This window comes from Sinocyclocheilus rhinocerous, unplaced genomic scaffold (genome assembly GCF_001515625.1).
Source record: "Sinocyclocheilus rhinocerous isolate Xijiao unplaced genomic scaffold, SAMN03320098_v1.1 scaffold273, whole genome shotgun sequence".
In the NCBI taxonomy this organism is placed as follows: Eukaryota; Metazoa; Chordata; class Actinopteri; order Cypriniformes; family Cyprinidae; genus Sinocyclocheilus; species Sinocyclocheilus rhinocerous.
This window is the reverse complement of record NW_015656360.1, coordinates 445,113-460,809: the sequence shown is the minus strand read 5'-3', so window position 1 is coordinate 460,809 and position 15,697 is coordinate 445,113. Positions and strand designations below refer to the sequence as shown.

General features: G+C 37.9%; 2 protein-coding genes across 3 annotated transcripts in view; one reads left to right on the top strand and one right to left on the bottom strand.

Annotated features, from left to right (window-relative positions):
- Window positions 1–249: 249 nt before the first annotated feature.
- slc16a3a (solute carrier family 16 member 3a) lies at window positions 250–5,132 on the bottom strand. 2 transcript variants are annotated; one of them, XM_016527700.1, is made up of 5 exons: window positions 4,974–5,132; window positions 3,141–3,377; window positions 2,707–2,850; window positions 1,835–2,623; window positions 250–938 (listed from the first exon to the last, which is right to left on the bottom strand). In XM_016527700.1, the coding sequence occupies exons 2-5, from the start codon at window positions 3,361–3,363 to the stop codon at window positions 586–588; spliced, it is 1,509 nt and encodes a 502-aa protein (XP_016383186.1). In that variant the 5' UTR covers window positions 3,364–3,377; window positions 4,974–5,132; the 3' UTR covers window positions 250–585. The 2 variants fall into 2 exon arrangements, with proteins under 2 accessions (XP_016383186.1, XP_016383185.1); XM_016527699.1 differs by lacking the exon at window positions 4,974–5,132 and having other exon boundaries at window positions 3,141–3,395.
- Window positions 5,133–7,011: 1,879 nt separating this feature from the next.
- The window catches only part of engase (endo-beta-N-acetylglucosaminidase), a 10,053-nt gene continuing 1,367 nt past the window's right edge, over window positions 7,012–15,697 (top strand). The window contains exons 1-13 of the mRNA XM_016527542.1: window positions 7,012–7,186; window positions 7,282–7,358; window positions 7,439–7,640; window positions 7,732–7,880; window positions 11,255–11,409; window positions 11,497–11,645; window positions 11,755–11,926; window positions 12,563–12,666; window positions 12,801–12,912; window positions 13,488–13,672; window positions 13,745–13,887; window positions 13,999–14,098; window positions 14,900–15,011. Of these exons, the coding sequence (XP_016383028.1) occupies window positions 7,104–7,186; window positions 7,282–7,358; window positions 7,439–7,640; window positions 7,732–7,880; window positions 11,255–11,409; window positions 11,497–11,645; window positions 11,755–11,926; window positions 12,563–12,666; window positions 12,801–12,912; window positions 13,488–13,672; window positions 13,745–13,887; window positions 13,999–14,098; window positions 14,900–15,011 (1,743 nt within the window). The 5' untranslated portion in view covers window positions 7,012–7,103. The remainder of the gene's footprint in view (window positions 7,187–7,281; window positions 7,359–7,438; window positions 7,641–7,731; window positions 7,881–11,254; window positions 11,410–11,496; window positions 11,646–11,754; window positions 11,927–12,562; window positions 12,667–12,800; window positions 12,913–13,487; window positions 13,673–13,744; window positions 13,888–13,998; window positions 14,099–14,899; window positions 15,012–15,697) is intronic.

The window sequence follows — 15,697 nt, the reverse complement described above, 5'->3', positions numbered from 1 at the left end:
CTTTTACTGTTTATAGATACTAGGACCAGTGTTGGGAAAAGTTACTAAGAAAACAGTAACTTGTGTTACTTATTTGAAAAAGTAAATCGGATATTTTCTTGTAAATTTAAAAGTCATGCATTACTTTACTACTTACTTGAAAAAAGTAATCTGATTACATAACTGGCGCTACTTGTAATGCGTTACCCCCAACACTGACTAGGACTGTCACAGAGATCGGTGTGATATCTCAGGACAGTGATTTCAGTGAGTAGGATCATTTTCTCCATACAATTCCATGACAAAAATCACTTACAGCACCTTTAACCTAGTTAACGTTGGTTTAAGTCAAAGAAATGTCTGTGGTTTTGAGCTACAGACGTATTGAGTGTGGCCCGTCCAAATCTCTGTGTGGCAGTGCAAATGTGATTTTGAACAGCATGAGTGGAGTGTAGGTCTCTATTATTGATTAAATATTCATCTGTCAGTAAGTAGCAACTACATTAGGACATCACATCGGACTACACACTGACACGCATTACCGCAGTTCTCCTCAATCTCCTCTTATTTGTGTCTTTCCGACCTCTTCTTAAGCAGTAATGTCCATCAGAGTTTGGTTTCTGGACTACAGGGGATGCTCTTATTCTGCTCATCTTTATCTTTGAGAAATGTTTCCACTTCTGTTGAATCCTCCATGACATTCTTGGCTCTCAGGTCACCTGAATCCTTCAGCTTCTCTGAGTTTCCATTGGCCTTGTGTGGCTCCTGTATGGGTGGCGTACTGGAGTGATTCTTTGCCTCCACTGTCTCTCCATTCTCTATTGCAGTCTCTGGTGCCTCAGGTTTCTTTTTTATGAACAGTAAGTTGCATATTGCCAACACTAAAGCTGACACCACAACCTCAATCCCAGCCAGCAGGAAAACAAACATGTAGTTCTTAGTGGAGTCCAAAAGGCGGCCTTGACAAAGTGAGAACAAGGATTTCAACAACATTCAAAGATTCTCAACAGATTACAGTAAGTGTAGCAAGGTTTTTAAATTAGGGATGTGTAAAATATCTACTGTAACACATACATAATCACATCAACATACATAATATATTCGACTAGTTGGTGGGTTGTCTGAACGTTCTGATTTATTGCACAAATATTAATTTTCAGCAGCCTTTTCTAAAGTCTTCAGAGTCACATGATCCTTCAGAAATCATTCTAATATGCTGACTTGCTGCGCAATAAATATTTATTATTATCAATGTTGAAAACAGTTGTGCTGCCTAATATTTCTGTGGAAACTGTGATACATTTTTTTCATGATTCTTTGATGAATAGAAAGTTTAAAAGAACAGCATTTATTTGAAATAGATTTTTTATAACATTATAAATGTCTTTAATCAATTGAATGCAGCCTTGCTGAATAAAAGTATTTGATTTCTTTTAAAATACAACATAATACTGACCCTATTGACTATTGAATTATAGTGCATATTTATTGATTCATCAATGCATTCATATTTAAATAAAAAATTTGACTTGAAAAAATGGGCTGTCATAAGATTAAAATATTTTGTAATTCCTATATTAGCACATTTAGTTACTTACAGTAATGTTTGTCAATTTATGTGCCATTTGTAGCAGAACATGTGCATTGTGTTTTATGCATTACTGTGCTTGTCCTACTAGTTCCCCACAACCATATAATGTTCTTTTCTGTTCTTGGCCAGTCAAACCATTCAAAATCTAAATTCACATACGAAGTAACATATAAGATTCTTTATTTCTCAACCTACTTTAGTTTGAGAGGAAGCTAACCTACAGTATAAATCATTTTTAGTTTAAAAATAAATGTAAACACTCACCAGCAGATGGAGGCCCAACCAGCACAGCAATGGCTTCAAGCAGGAGAACTAAACCAATGGCGCTTGAGAACTTCTCTGTACCCACAACAGCCATGAGAACCTCAAACTGCAATGCTCCCACCATGCCATAAGAGATGCCAAAGAAGATGCAGAACACCACCAGAGAGGAGTAGTCTTTAGACAGGGAGCCCACCAGATCTGTGATTCCATTGAATATGAGAGCAAAACTGAAGAGGTAGACGCAGCGAGGGCGAACCCACTGGAGTCCTGCGATGATGCCACACGTGGGCCGTGCGAAAATGTCAACGAAACCCAGAATGGTAAGCAGGAGGGCAGATTTCGTGTCCTCGTTTCCCAACTCTTTGGCATAACTCACCACAAACACTGGGGGCACAAACAAACCGAGCACCATAATGGAGGCAGCGATTGTATAAATGACAAAGCCCGGGTCTCTGAAAACACTGAAGTCCAGCAGCTTGGGCTTGGGCTTTGCTTTCTTGTTTCCGTCATCTGGTGTGTTTTCAGTCCCAGGGGTCTCTGACTTCTTTGGCGGGACCAAAGGCCTCATTAAAGCCCCACAGGCACAGCAGTTCAGAAGCATCCCTCCCAAGATGAGGAAGCCCCCTCTCCAGCCATATTCATACTGAAGGACCTGCCCCAAAGGGGACAGACAGCACAGAGCCACTGGACTCCCAGCAGCGGCCAGGCCATTAGCCAGTGGCCGCTTCTCACTGAAATATCGATTCAACATAATGAGTGATGGCTGGAAGTTCAGGGCCATTCCAAGACCTGGAATCAGAAGATAGAAATGTTTACATGTACCTGGATAGACATCAATCCTTCAGTAAAAGAGTAAATGATAGCTAAAGTACCTGTAATGACTCCTGTACACAAGTAAATGTGCATGATGCTTGTGGCAAATGATGCCAAGACCATTCCCAACGATGCAAAGAGGCCGCCCACTAACATCACTGGACGGCATCCAAATCGATTCACTAAAATGCTGCATAAAGGCCCTGCGAAGAGTAATTATACGTATATATTATATATCTGAACTATCTGAATCCAGTTTAAACTAATTAGAAGACATTAAAGGGATTGTTACTCAAAAATGAATATTCTGTAATCATTTACTCCAGTGCTGTTTTAGACCCCAATGACATTTGTTACTTGGACAAAAACAGTTCAGACGTTCTGTTCCCATGAAGAAAGAAAATTCATAAATATTTGGAAATGATGACAGAATTTTCATTTTTTGGGGGTGAACTCCCCCTTCAAGACTTTGTTTGATTGGTGGTAAACATACCAGTGCCATAAAGCATAGCCAATAGGATGGAGGAAATCCAGGCTGTGTCACTGTAGCCCACCTCAAACTCTCTAATTAGCTCCTTGAAGAAAACACTGACAGCCTTTGGAAAAGCGTAGGAGAAGCCTGTGATGATGAAGCAACCAAAGAGCACAGCCCAACCCCAGCCACCATCAGGGGCCTTCACTCCACTACTGCCGTCATCCAGTGCCACTCCACCCATGATGCTCTATTGCTCTGTGGAGAGATGAGACACACACACACGTTATCAGGGGAATATAAAAAGTTGTAGTATGCAGGTCAATTATATTGCTTTCAGGACCTTAATACAAGGAATCACATTTAGTCAAATGACATTCGAGTTGGAGGTCAACAATGGCAGCTGTAATAAAACATTTTAATGATAATAAAATACCCAGGTTATTGCACACCAAAATCATAATGATATGCTTCACTGTAGTGTATAATCATATCACCATGCAAAAATGTTAATGGTCCTAAGACAGGCTTTAATTTTTTCTGAGATTCAATCTACAACAGAAAGAGAATTTAGAGAGAATGTTACTATGATTTTTATCATCTTGTATGATTGCCTTAAATATAAATTATAAAAAAGTATATGTAATTAGAATGTTTTCTAGTTTGTATTCCTTTGATGAGTGATACATGTCTGAGTGATACATGACTCCATTTGGTAATGGAATGGAAGCTATTCAATTCAATTCAATTCACATTTATTTGTATAGCGCTTTTCACAATACACATTGTTTCAAAGCAGCTTTACAGAAAATGCATGTGTCTGCATTACAAAGCATACGTGAATGTGTCCAAGTAATGTTCATTTCACAAATGAACAGTTCAAGATAATCATACAGCTAGCTAACATGAATACATTTTAGGCAGAAGCTCATTAAAGCGATTATTACAACTACAAGTGTGATCATAATGATTACAATATAGAGACATTTTGGCAGCTGTGCATGTCGATTCAAGTTGGCGTCATCTGGGGTCCTCGCAGTGGTCAGCATCATCTCTTCAAAGGTGTTTGGGGTCATCTTAAGTCTATGTTTAACATGGTACATTTTGTGAAGGAAATGGTACATTTTGGGGTTAATGCACATGTCAGCACATATACTGATCTTTCACAATATCCCCTATTCAGCTTTAATTGACTTACCGTCTATCTGAGCTCACCTATATTTGTACCAAAATGCCCTTTCGCATCGCGTACAACTGTTTTGACGTCCTGTCAGACGCGCAATATGCGCACTTTTACGCGGTTCGATGCCTTTCTGTAAAAACAAGCCTCTAATAATATAATCTTCAACCCGATTAATCTAGTATAACACTATTATTTTAAATATTGTCTGCTTGTTTACAAGCCTTCCGTAATTCTTCCGTATTTCCGAGTCACCTGTTACGTTTGTATGTGGGGAATATACGGTAAGGGATGCTGCATGGATTCGGGACAGGCTCATGCGCAGTCCACATTTATCAATGTGATGCCAGGTTATTTATTTAAGTTCATAAATAGCCACTGTATCACTTTTCATGTGTCTGCATCTAAGAGCATTTTTGTGATTAGAGGCTTTTTGGGCAACTAATGTCAATTATTAATAATCAACAATAACGTGCAGATTTAAATTCATAGCTAGTCAGCTCAACTTCCTTACATCAAACTGACATTTAAACTCAATCCTAAGATCTGTGCAAATATTTATCTTCTTCTGGAGAGGCTAATTAACGTCATTTTGGCAATACAACATGTTTATCCAAATCCTCTAATTGCCATAATAAGCTTCAGGGATATAAACTAACTGTAATGGTACTTACTAAAAATATGATGCTCTGTCACCTTCAAATTTCATTTCTGTTCACTGGAACACGCTTCTAGCAGCACGTATGACATTATAGACGTAGCTAAGTAAAAAAGAGAAACCCGACTAGTTGGCTCTGTGGACTGGGTCCTAAAGTCTGCTGCTCACATCATGTTTTCATTTCCACCTAAGCTTGCGTGTGATGTCAGCATTTCTTTCTGTTTCTGTGCAACTGTGTAAAAATAACCCGGCCAGTTCTAAGGTTCAGTAAGTTGTGAAATATTAAAGTTGCAGATCAGGAAATAGCCCAGTGAGTGGAAACTGGAAATTTCAAACTGGAATGTTATTTCAAATATGCCAAATATCTGTGAAGATGTGCATGAGTTTCTGGAGGAGCTCATGCATATCCATCTCAAATAATTGAAGAAGTCATATGCAGAGGTAGATTCATGTATGAATAGTAACATGTAAAGGCATCGTTGTTTGTTTCAAAAATCAGGCCTCAATAGGTATTTTTCTTGTTCTTTAATTTTAATGTCAGAAAAGAGCATTTATGGTCTCTATATAGTCTGCTTCACTGTCCCTTTTCACTGCAGAACATTGCAGTTTGTTACTTTGTTTTGAGCTTTCTGGCGGGAACCGGACTGGCCTCTGAAATAACCTGCAGGGCATCAGAGGATTGATCAGTGCTGTGGTGTAACACAATCATTTAATCACAAACACACAGATCTAATGTGGGTCATGAATACATTAAGCCCAACACATCCACATTGGCTGTCGTGGCTTGAGTTTTCAGGCTTGAGCAAACCATGCAAAGCTGTTCAGTGCATATTTTGCATATTCCATCAGAATTTAAATTGAAATGTTTTCTGGATAAATATGTCTTAAATATATAATGGCTTTTTGTTGAATCACAGTGTAAACAAACTCAGTGACTTATTATGGAAGCATAACAATGCAAAGGGAAAAAGGAAAAGAATGACAGGAAATGATGGGGATGACTTGACACGTTCAAGTCGAGTTCCTGTAAGTGAACTAATCTACATGTTGGTAGTTTCTCTTTTTGAATACTTGCAGAATGTCTATGTAAGTTGCCTCAAGTAAATATATGGATGTATATTTAATGTGAGTGCATATGCAATCGATGTGTTGCTTAAACATTAGATTGGTGTTGATATTGGTTTTATTTATTTATTTATACCAGAATAATTGAAAAAACAATATACGAAAATGTTATCTGTGCTCATGAAACTGTGGGTGAACATGAATTTTTACTGCATTAAAGTCTGCATCAGTAACTGTTAATGAAAATGAAACTTCCAGATTTCCATGGCATCCATAGTATCCCTTCCGCCTATTAAAAGCACCGATTCAGACTGCAGGCCTACATGAAAGAAGAAGAAGAAGAAAAAACAGAAGAGGATCATGTTGGCAACAAATGGACAATCATTATACACAAAGAGAATGGATATGAGAGGTGTTTTAGAGACTTTCTTAATGGAGACAAAAAAGGACAAAGAGTGTGAATTATTTATGAATTTATATATTTTAGCTCCTCTCAAATTCAGATTTGGTCATTTGAATACTTTTTCTAGTTGGAAACGAGGCCTCACATAACACTACCACAAATAATCCTGCAGAAAAACATAGTGAAGCCATACATTCTGACTGTTCACCGGGGCTCACCCCAGTATTCAAAATCATGGTTGATTAATATGTAGGTAATTGGTTAATTATTTCTAATATTTTTCCATGAATCATTATATTCATTGTCAGTGCATATATGATGGCTTGATGTTTCGCAGTAACTGACTGTATAACTTTTCATGAGTACTTTAGATAAACACGAAATATGTTTTGATATACATTTTAAAACAGGTAGTTTATTTTAATCGTATTCCAGCTGGGCAAAGCAATAACTTGTCGCCTCAGTCGCCAGTCATTTTAAAGGTCTACTCTACTGCCCTCTAGTGAGGCTTTTTAGAGCAACACCTTCACGCAGGATGACGCACTGCCAGGCTACCACTCATTCAGCCAATCAGCGCACGGGCGGAAGTTGTCTGTTCTTTCTGTTTCTAATTCGCTCTTACAACTTCTAGAAATTACTGTTTTATCTGGAAACTGGCTATCCGTTGACCTTTTGTAAATGGAAAGTGTTTCTACAAAAGTGAAAGATAATATGACTTCCCGAAAACGAAAAAGGGACGAAACTAAAACGGAGGAGATCAGGTAACTTTACTGTGACTGATACATTTTCATAATCATATCAAGCAGCGTTTTATTGCCCTTACAACTTATGTTCAGTGTGATGGTTGTTTGTTCAGCTCTGAGTCTTGCCTCAGTCAGCCAAACGATCAAAGTGTTCATGAAGTCATAACGAACAAGCCATCTACGTTGCCAGGTACTGATCATATATGCTGCATTTTAATCTTTTTTTAAAAGATCATTGTCTCTCTTAAAAGTTTTTTTGTGGTCTAACAGCAATCCACTATGATCCTGACACGACTGAGCCCATCAGCTGCAGTCTGAAGTCTCTTGATGAATTGTTGTCATGGAAACGAAAGGAAGCAAGTCTTTTTAATGTGGCCACTGTGCCTTTGGCTAGCAGGTATCCTCCACTGCACAGCTGCCCTAGACGGACATTGGTGTCCCATGACATGATGGGTGGCTACCTGGAGGACAGGTACAGCTCAAAGTTTCAATCATGTTATGTCAGTTTCATTAGTTGTTTGGCCAGCCTTCAGTATCTTCATGGTCCTGTCCTTTCTGCTGAGGTTCATTCAAGGTGCAGAGGTGGAGACGCCATATGCCTTCTATCACTGGGAGTATATTGACATCTTCAACTACTTCAGTCATCAGATGGTAACCATTCCTCCGGCGGTTTGGACAAATGCAGCACATAAGCATGGAGTGCTCTCTATTGGTGAGTCTGTTGGTGGGATTTTATGGGCTAAAATCTCAGTCTTAAGCATATTAGTCTTGCTGTAAAAAGAACATCCTTGTAAAAAAAGAAGTATGCTTTAGCTAGGGTGACCATACGTCCTCTTTTTCCCGTACATGTCCTCTTTATGGACCTAAAAAATGCATCCGGTGTACCGACTAAACATGCTACCTATCAGATTGTGCTACCAAAAATATATTTGCATTGTTTTAAGGGTAAGTTTAGGGTAGGGGTAGGTATGGACATTACAAAAAAGCCTCAAACCACATGAATAAGATGCTGGTAGCACAATCTTTTTAATGGGAGGTAGCACAATCTGGGCGGGTAGAACAAATCGTCAGAACACCGGCCGGGATTTCTAAATCGCCCAAAATGTCCGGGATTCGGCTTTTGTTTTCTACAGTCGCCAGTCATCGTGTGCATTTTTGTATTAGAGCCCTGCGAGGGACTGTTTTCCTAATCCCGCTCCCGTTGAATTTCTGACCATTATCGCCCGCTCCCGCGATTTTTGTGTCCAGTCTCCCGACTCCCGTTCACTCCCACAAACATTCTAATAGGCTATTGCATATAATTTTCGCACATCAGGGAACCGCTATCAATATGAAGAGTATTTAAATCTCTTTTGTATGAGCGCTCGCTGTTCACTTTCACTTTCGATTTCACGATCACGCGCGCACTCTGTGTAAAGGATGATCAGATATTTGCCAATGAGCTCAGGATCTGTTGAGCAGCATATCCTCCAGCATGGTCTATCAGCCATCTCTCCTCTCAACCCGTGATCAGTCAAATCTGACTCCTGCTGCTCGTGATGGATGCAGGGTTGTCAAGTCTGCTTTTTTTCTCTCCATGGAATTGGGCTACTTTTAAACTGTTGCCATGGGTTGATTTCCCCCCGTGGGTTAAATGTTTGAAATGTTGCATAAATTACATTTGACTGAAATGCTTGTATTGAAACATTTTGCATTCTACCTATGATAAAACTGTGCTGTTAAGTAGCTAAGGAGGGCCACTGGTAGGAAGCTTTTTAGCTGTGTTTATGATCAATATGCATAACAGTGACTGTAAAATATGTTTTTTAGGTATGGAAATGGCATATTTTGATGTTTTGATATTTGGGATATATACTTTGGGCACTACTTTAACCACCAACTAACCACACCCCAACCCCTCCACCTTGCCCGCACCCACTGTCCTCTTTTTGGAAAACTAAAATATGGTCACCCTAGCTTTAGCATACTTTTAAAAAGAGTAAAGAAATAATATATTAAAAAGAATATACCTAAGTGTGAACTGAATTTAGTGTTTTCTGACACTAAATTGCATATTAATTGCAAATGCAATTAAATGAAAATCTATTATAGTTTAGATTTATACTAAATACTTAAGTAGGACTTAAGTATCTTTCACATGCAATTTCTTAATTCTATTGTCTTACGGTTTCAAAGCAAAGTGTACTGCTGAGTGTACTGACAAGCATTTATGGTAAACTAAATGGTAAACTAACTTTAATGTAATTTCCATTGAAACATCTATGTATTGTTTTCAAATACATTTGTAGTTACACATTTGTAACAATGAAATGAAAATTTAGTACATTTAAAATATACTAATTTGAAATGAAATATTGAATAACACACTACAGTTAAAATGATAATCATGTACTTTAGTATGTTGGCCAACACATCAAAAAGAATGATTTAAAGAAGTTTAAAATCTACTTTAAAGTAAAACTTACATTGTTACAAAGTGCATTTTTCTTAAAAGTGTACTTAAGTATGTTGAGAAACATTCTTGAATGTTTACTTTTAAGTGGCCTATTATGTCATTAATATTATCTGCAAGTAGTTTTAAAAATATATATTTTCTTTTTCACAAGGGTAATTCACCCAAAAATTAACATTTTGTCAACATTTCCTCAAACTGATAATGTTTCAAACCATTTTTATCCTTTCTTCTCTAAAACACAAAAGGAGAAATTTAGCAGTGTCCAAGCTGCTCTTTTCCATACAATAGACAGCAGGTGGCGGCCAAGCTCTTATAAGGACAAAACAGCATCATAAACATAGTCCATATGAATTGTGTGCTATATTAAAGGGTTAGTACACCCAAAAATTTAAATTCTGTCATTAATTACTCACCCTCGTGTTGTTCCAAACCCGTAAGACCTTCGTTCATCTTCGCAACACAATTTAAGATATTTTTGATGAAATCTGAGGGCTCTCTGACCCTCCCATAGACAGCAAGGTAACTACCACGTTCAAGGTCCAGAAAAGTACCAAGATGATCGACAAAGTAGTCCGTGTGACATCAGTGGTTCAACTGTAAATGATGACGTCATTACGCTGGATCTGGGTCAGCGCCGGCGCCGCCACACGCTCGCGTCATGCTGCTGTCGTGAACGCGACGAAAATGTGGAATAAAGTCGTTATTTTTGTTTTCTTTGCGCAAAAAAAGTATTCTCGTAGTTTCGTAACTTTACAGTTGAACCACTGATGTCACACGGACTACTTTGTCGATCATCTTGGTACTTTTCTGGACCTTGAACGTGGTAGTTACCTTGCCTGGGTCAGCGCCGGCGCCGCCACACGCTCGCGTCATGGTACTGTCGTGAACGCGCATCCACAAGTGACGCAGTAGAGACGAAAATGTGGAATAAAGTCGTTATTTTTGTTTTCTTTGCGCAAAAAAGTATTCTCGTAGCTTTGTAACTTTACAGTTGAACCACTGATGTCACACGGACTACTTTGTCGATCATCTTGGTACTTTTCTGGACCTTGAACGTGGTAGTTACCTTGCTGTCTATGGGAGGGTCAGAGAGCCCTCAGATTTCATCAAAAATATCTTAAATTGTGTTGCGAAGATGAACGAAGGTCTTACGGGTTTGGAACAACACGAGGGTGAGTAATTAATGACATAATTTTCATTTTTGGGTGAACTAACCCTTTAAAAGTGTTTGAAGCCATATGACCTTTATGAAAATAAACATATTATATGATATCTTTTGTGAGGTACTGTATAATAACTCAAATTTCAGTCTGCTTTATACAAAAAGCAATCATATGCCATTTGAAGAGTCATAATATAGCGCACAAGTCATATAGACACTTTAATTGTACATTTATAGTTGGAGGTTGACAGACAGTGATCTCAGTGTAATGGCATGGAAAAGAGCTGACATTTCTACAAAAAAAAGGCAGAAATTTCTAGAAAATCTAAATGTTTGCAATGACATGAGAGTGAATATATAATGACAGAAATGTCATTTTTGGTTAACTATCCCTGTAATTAACTACAGCACCTCTATACACAAGTGAAACCAGAATGGATGTATTGAAATAATCCTGTTCCCCTCTAAGGCACATTCATCACAGAGTGGACAGATGGAGAGAAGACATGTGAGGCCTTCCTTGCAGATGAGGAGAGTTACTGCACAGCTGCTGATAAGTTGGTTCAGATTTCCCACTACTACGGCTTTGACGGCTGGCTCATTAACATAGAAAATGTGCTGAGTGTGAGTAACCAGACCGTATCTGATTAAATAGAGGTGTATGTGGTCATACTGTGTAGTACTTTACCGCAAATTTCACTCACTCCTCAGGAGACTGCAGTGAAGAACACTGGACCCTTTCTGCGCTACCTCACAGACCAGATGCATGAGCGTGTTCCAGGCAGTGTGGTGATCTGGTATGACAGCGTGCTGAAAAACGGCACGCTCGATTGGCAGAACAAACTCAATGATGACAACAGGCAAGTGATGGTCTTGAGGGATTACGGAAGGGCAGCTTCAGGTCTGTGAGATTTATACAATAGATTTTATGCAACTTGTGCCATCAGCTTCCTTTTGTCATCCTATCAGAATGTTTTTTGATGCCTGTGATGGAATATTCACTAACTACAACTGGACAGAGCAGAGCCTGGAGTGGATGAAGTCCTACTCTGCTGCTCAGGGCCGCTTTGCTGACATCTATGTTGGTGTTGATGTGTTTGCAAGAGGGAAGGTGGTTGGAGGGAAATTTGAGACCAATAAGGTTAGTGAAGGTTTAGTTAGAGAATATATTAGAGAGCAATTTTAATATGAGAACACTACCATTCAAAAGTCTTGGATTAGTAAAGTGTTTAAATTGTTTTTGAAAGAGGTCTCTTATACTCATCAAGGCTGGATTTATTTGATCAAAAAATACAATAATATAGTAATATTGTAAAATATTATTCCAGTTTTAAAAACTGGTTTCTATTGTAATACATTTTAAAATTTAATTAATTCCTGTGATGCAAAGCTGAATTTTCAGCATCATTACTCTAGCCTTCAGTGTCACATGATCCTTCAGAAATCTAATATGCTGATTTGCTGCTCAAGAAATATGTCTTCTTATTATCAATCTTGAAAACAGTTATATTATTTTATAATATTTTTATGGAAACTGTGATACACTTTTTGAGGTTTCTTTGATGAATAGAAAGTTCAAAAGCAAGTTCAACATTATTTATTTGAAATATAAATCTTTTGTTATATTATAAATGTGTCTTTACTGTCACTTTTGATTCATTTAATGCATCGTTGCTGAATAAAAGTATTAATAAAAAAAAAACTGAGCAGTATTTCACATCCATAATATCTTATTGGTTTTTGACTGAGTTCAAGTCTCTTTTTGTATCCTTATTAGGCTCTGAATATGATTAGGATGTATGAATTTTCAACAGCCATCTTTGCTCCTGGCTGGGTGTACGAATGCCACGAAAAGGCAAATTTCCGCCAAAACCAAGACAAGTAAGCTCTTTAGAACACTCCACTTGAGCTGATCATAGTATGCTCACTGTTTTGTAATGGGAAATGTTTGTAAGCACACACACACACAAGCAAACGTCCTAGTCACCAATGTATATTCTAACCGCTGTTTTCAGGTTTTGGAGTTTGCTGTCTGATTCCCTTTATATCCACCGGCCCTCGTCCAGTCTTCCATTCATCTCCTCATTTTGTCAGGGCTTTGGAAAGAGCCTGTACTGGAGGGGACAGGTACGCTGCACACAATCACAGTCTGTGTGACTCATCCTAAGACATCTGGAGTACACAAATATTCATCTCAAGTAGTCACAAAATGTAAGAGCCCAATAAAATAAAAAGTTTTAATGGTTTCTTCTTTAGATTATTTTCAGGCCTTGACCCTCAGAAGCAAGCAGTCTTAGTTATGGCTTATTTTGATTTGTTGAATATTCATAAAAACATGAGTACTACAGTTATAGTTACAGTTACAGCTATAGATATTTTTTATGTATCTGTATCATTCTACATTGGATATTTAATTGTTTTTGCCTATTTTTACATTTAGATCACCGTTTCCTTCATTCAACAATAAGTTAAAGTTTATAACTTTAAAAATGTTCGTTTTAGAAAATGTCAAAATGAATATCCATTTTTCCATAGTGTATTTCATAATGTTGTTACGCCTAAATTCACTTATAGCATTTAAGACGATCAATTTTAGTTTTTAGTGTTTTACTTTTCATTTATTTAGACAAACTAGTATTAAATGTATATATCGTCCATTTTTAAATATTGATGCATCCCTAGTAATTTCTTGTATGATGTAGGTGGAGATGAAGAGAAGCTGGTTTAATCTGCATGCTCAGGAGATCCAGCCTCTGTACCTCTCTGAGAACATGGACAATGGCGGCTGGCTGAGAACCCGTGGCTGCTCTGAGGACGCTTGGATCGGAGGCAGCTCTCTGACGGTGGAGGGCATGATTCCATCTGGACTTTCTGAAGTCTGTGCAAGGTACTAGAGGTTTTGTTTTCACTGGAGTACAAAAAACCTTCAATCAAACACCTTCTTTCTGTCCATTTGTAGGATTTTTTCTCTCCATGTTCCCTTGGCCACCAGGACGTTTGTTTCTTTTGTCTACAAGCCACCTGTGGGGGTGAAGATATCCTTGGAGCTCAAAACGATAGATGGTCCTCTGTGCACATTCGATGGGATGGAGGAAATAGCACGTGAGTGGTCTTTCAGGCCTTTTTTCATTAGATATCTTAGAGTCTCGGTCTGAATCTGTCATGTTTTAAAATGATTAAAAATCTAATTTGCTTAACCTGCTGTGTGTTTAGCTAGCAGTGTCTTTCCAGAAGCGTTAGCAGAGGATAACCAGTTGGTTGAGCAGTTTGCACAGAAGTGTGGCCGGTGGTCTTTGGATGGCTGGACTACCAGGTGAGAGTCTAATTTCATTTTCCTAGTTAATCACTGTACCAGGATATATCCCCCAATTATATGTTTATGATGTATAAGCATTTTTAAAAGTTCCTATGAGTTTAACTAAAAAAATTAACAGATTTCAAGGTTGAAACCTGGTAGCCCATGTTAACTTTAGCACTTACCCCAATTTATTTGATTAGTATGCTGTCAAACAAATAGTGCAGAATCTTAATACTTTCTGAAGCACCTATTTCCCCCCCCAAGTTTAAATAGACTCTGAATTACAGATTTCCAGTGGCCCTTCTGAACCCCACCCACACTACATATGTGTGATTTGTTTGTGGAATGTGAAGGACTCTGTATACTGAGCTGAAAATCTCCAATATTGATAGTGGTAACTTTTTCCTGAAAGCTAAGAGCAATAAATACATCTACGCAGTCGCACAGCATGACTGAAGAGAAACAGACTTAACTTATGCCAAACAGTGCTGCTGCATAGATCTACGTTGAGCTTGTATGAGGAGTTGTCGTGCAAATGGTTTGTTGGAGCTGTGTGCCCCTCCTGACTATCTCACAGTTTAAATAGTATATATAGCTCTAAACCTATTAAAACAGGCTGTGTGACAATCAGGAACGATGACCTCGAAATTTATGTCGGAATGCATGTTTGAGTATTTCACTATTGCTCACAATGATTATGCAATGGCCCGCGTGCCATAGGTTGCTGACCCCTGCTTTAAAGTCTAAATATTTTTGTGTCATACCAATTATCTGAAATACCTTCTCTAATCAAACTCAATGTGGTTTCATGCATAGATGTTTCCTGTTGAAAATGATTGGCTGCTCACTGCGAGAAGTGTGTATTCGTGTTTCCCGAGATGGAGGCGATGAGGACATTTCCTTTAATTGTAGGATTGGAGAGATTATGGTGAGATACACATGTACATTACAGATACCTTCTGTATGAAAGAATGAAACAATGATTTATTAAAGATTACTTTTAACAGTGCTATTAAACTATTTTTTTTAGTAATAAATTAGTATTTTTTTAGTATTAAAAATGGACTTTACCGTAAGTGAGCATTATATGACAGCAAAGGTAATCGAAGTGCAAAAATAAGGGAAGCAGCACAATGAGCAGCACAATTAAAAATCAACTGATCTCAGTAAATTAAAAAACTGGCCTTTATCCGATAGGGTACCAATATACTAACTTTACTGTTTTGTTTGGGGTCTGTAAGATTATTTTTTTATGTCTGTGAAAGAAGTCTCTTATGCTCACCAAGGCTGCATTTATTTAATCAAAAATAAAAGAGCATATAAGAGTGAAATATTATTACAATTTAAAATTAAATATAAAATGTATAATTGTCTTTACTGTCAATTTTGAGCTATGCAGCCTTGCTGAAAAAAAGTATTACAGGGATACTCCACCCCAAAATGAAAATGTTGTCATTAATCACTTACCCCCATGTCATTCCAAACCCGTAAAAGCTTCGTTCGTCTTCGGAACACAATTTAAGATATTTTGGATGAAAACCGGGAGGCTTGTGACTGTCCCATAGACTGCCAAGTAAAATACACTGTCAAGGTCCAGAAAAGTATGAAAAGCAT

Excerpts from the sequence above, each read along its gene's own strand:
- slc16a3a (XM_016527700.1), bottom strand. The coding sequence starts at position 3,363 with ATGGGTGGAGTGGCACTGGATGACGGCAGTAGTGGAGTGAAGGCCCCT. Across the intron at positions 2,851-3,140 it reads GGCTATGCTTTATGGCACTG|GGCCTTTATGCAGCATTTTA; the intron begins GTATGTTTACCA and ends TACTCTTCGCAG. Across the intron at positions 2,624-2,706 it reads GTGTACAGGAGTCATTACAG|GTCTTGGAATGGCCCTGAAC; the intron begins GTACTTTAGCTA and ends TTCTGATTCCAG.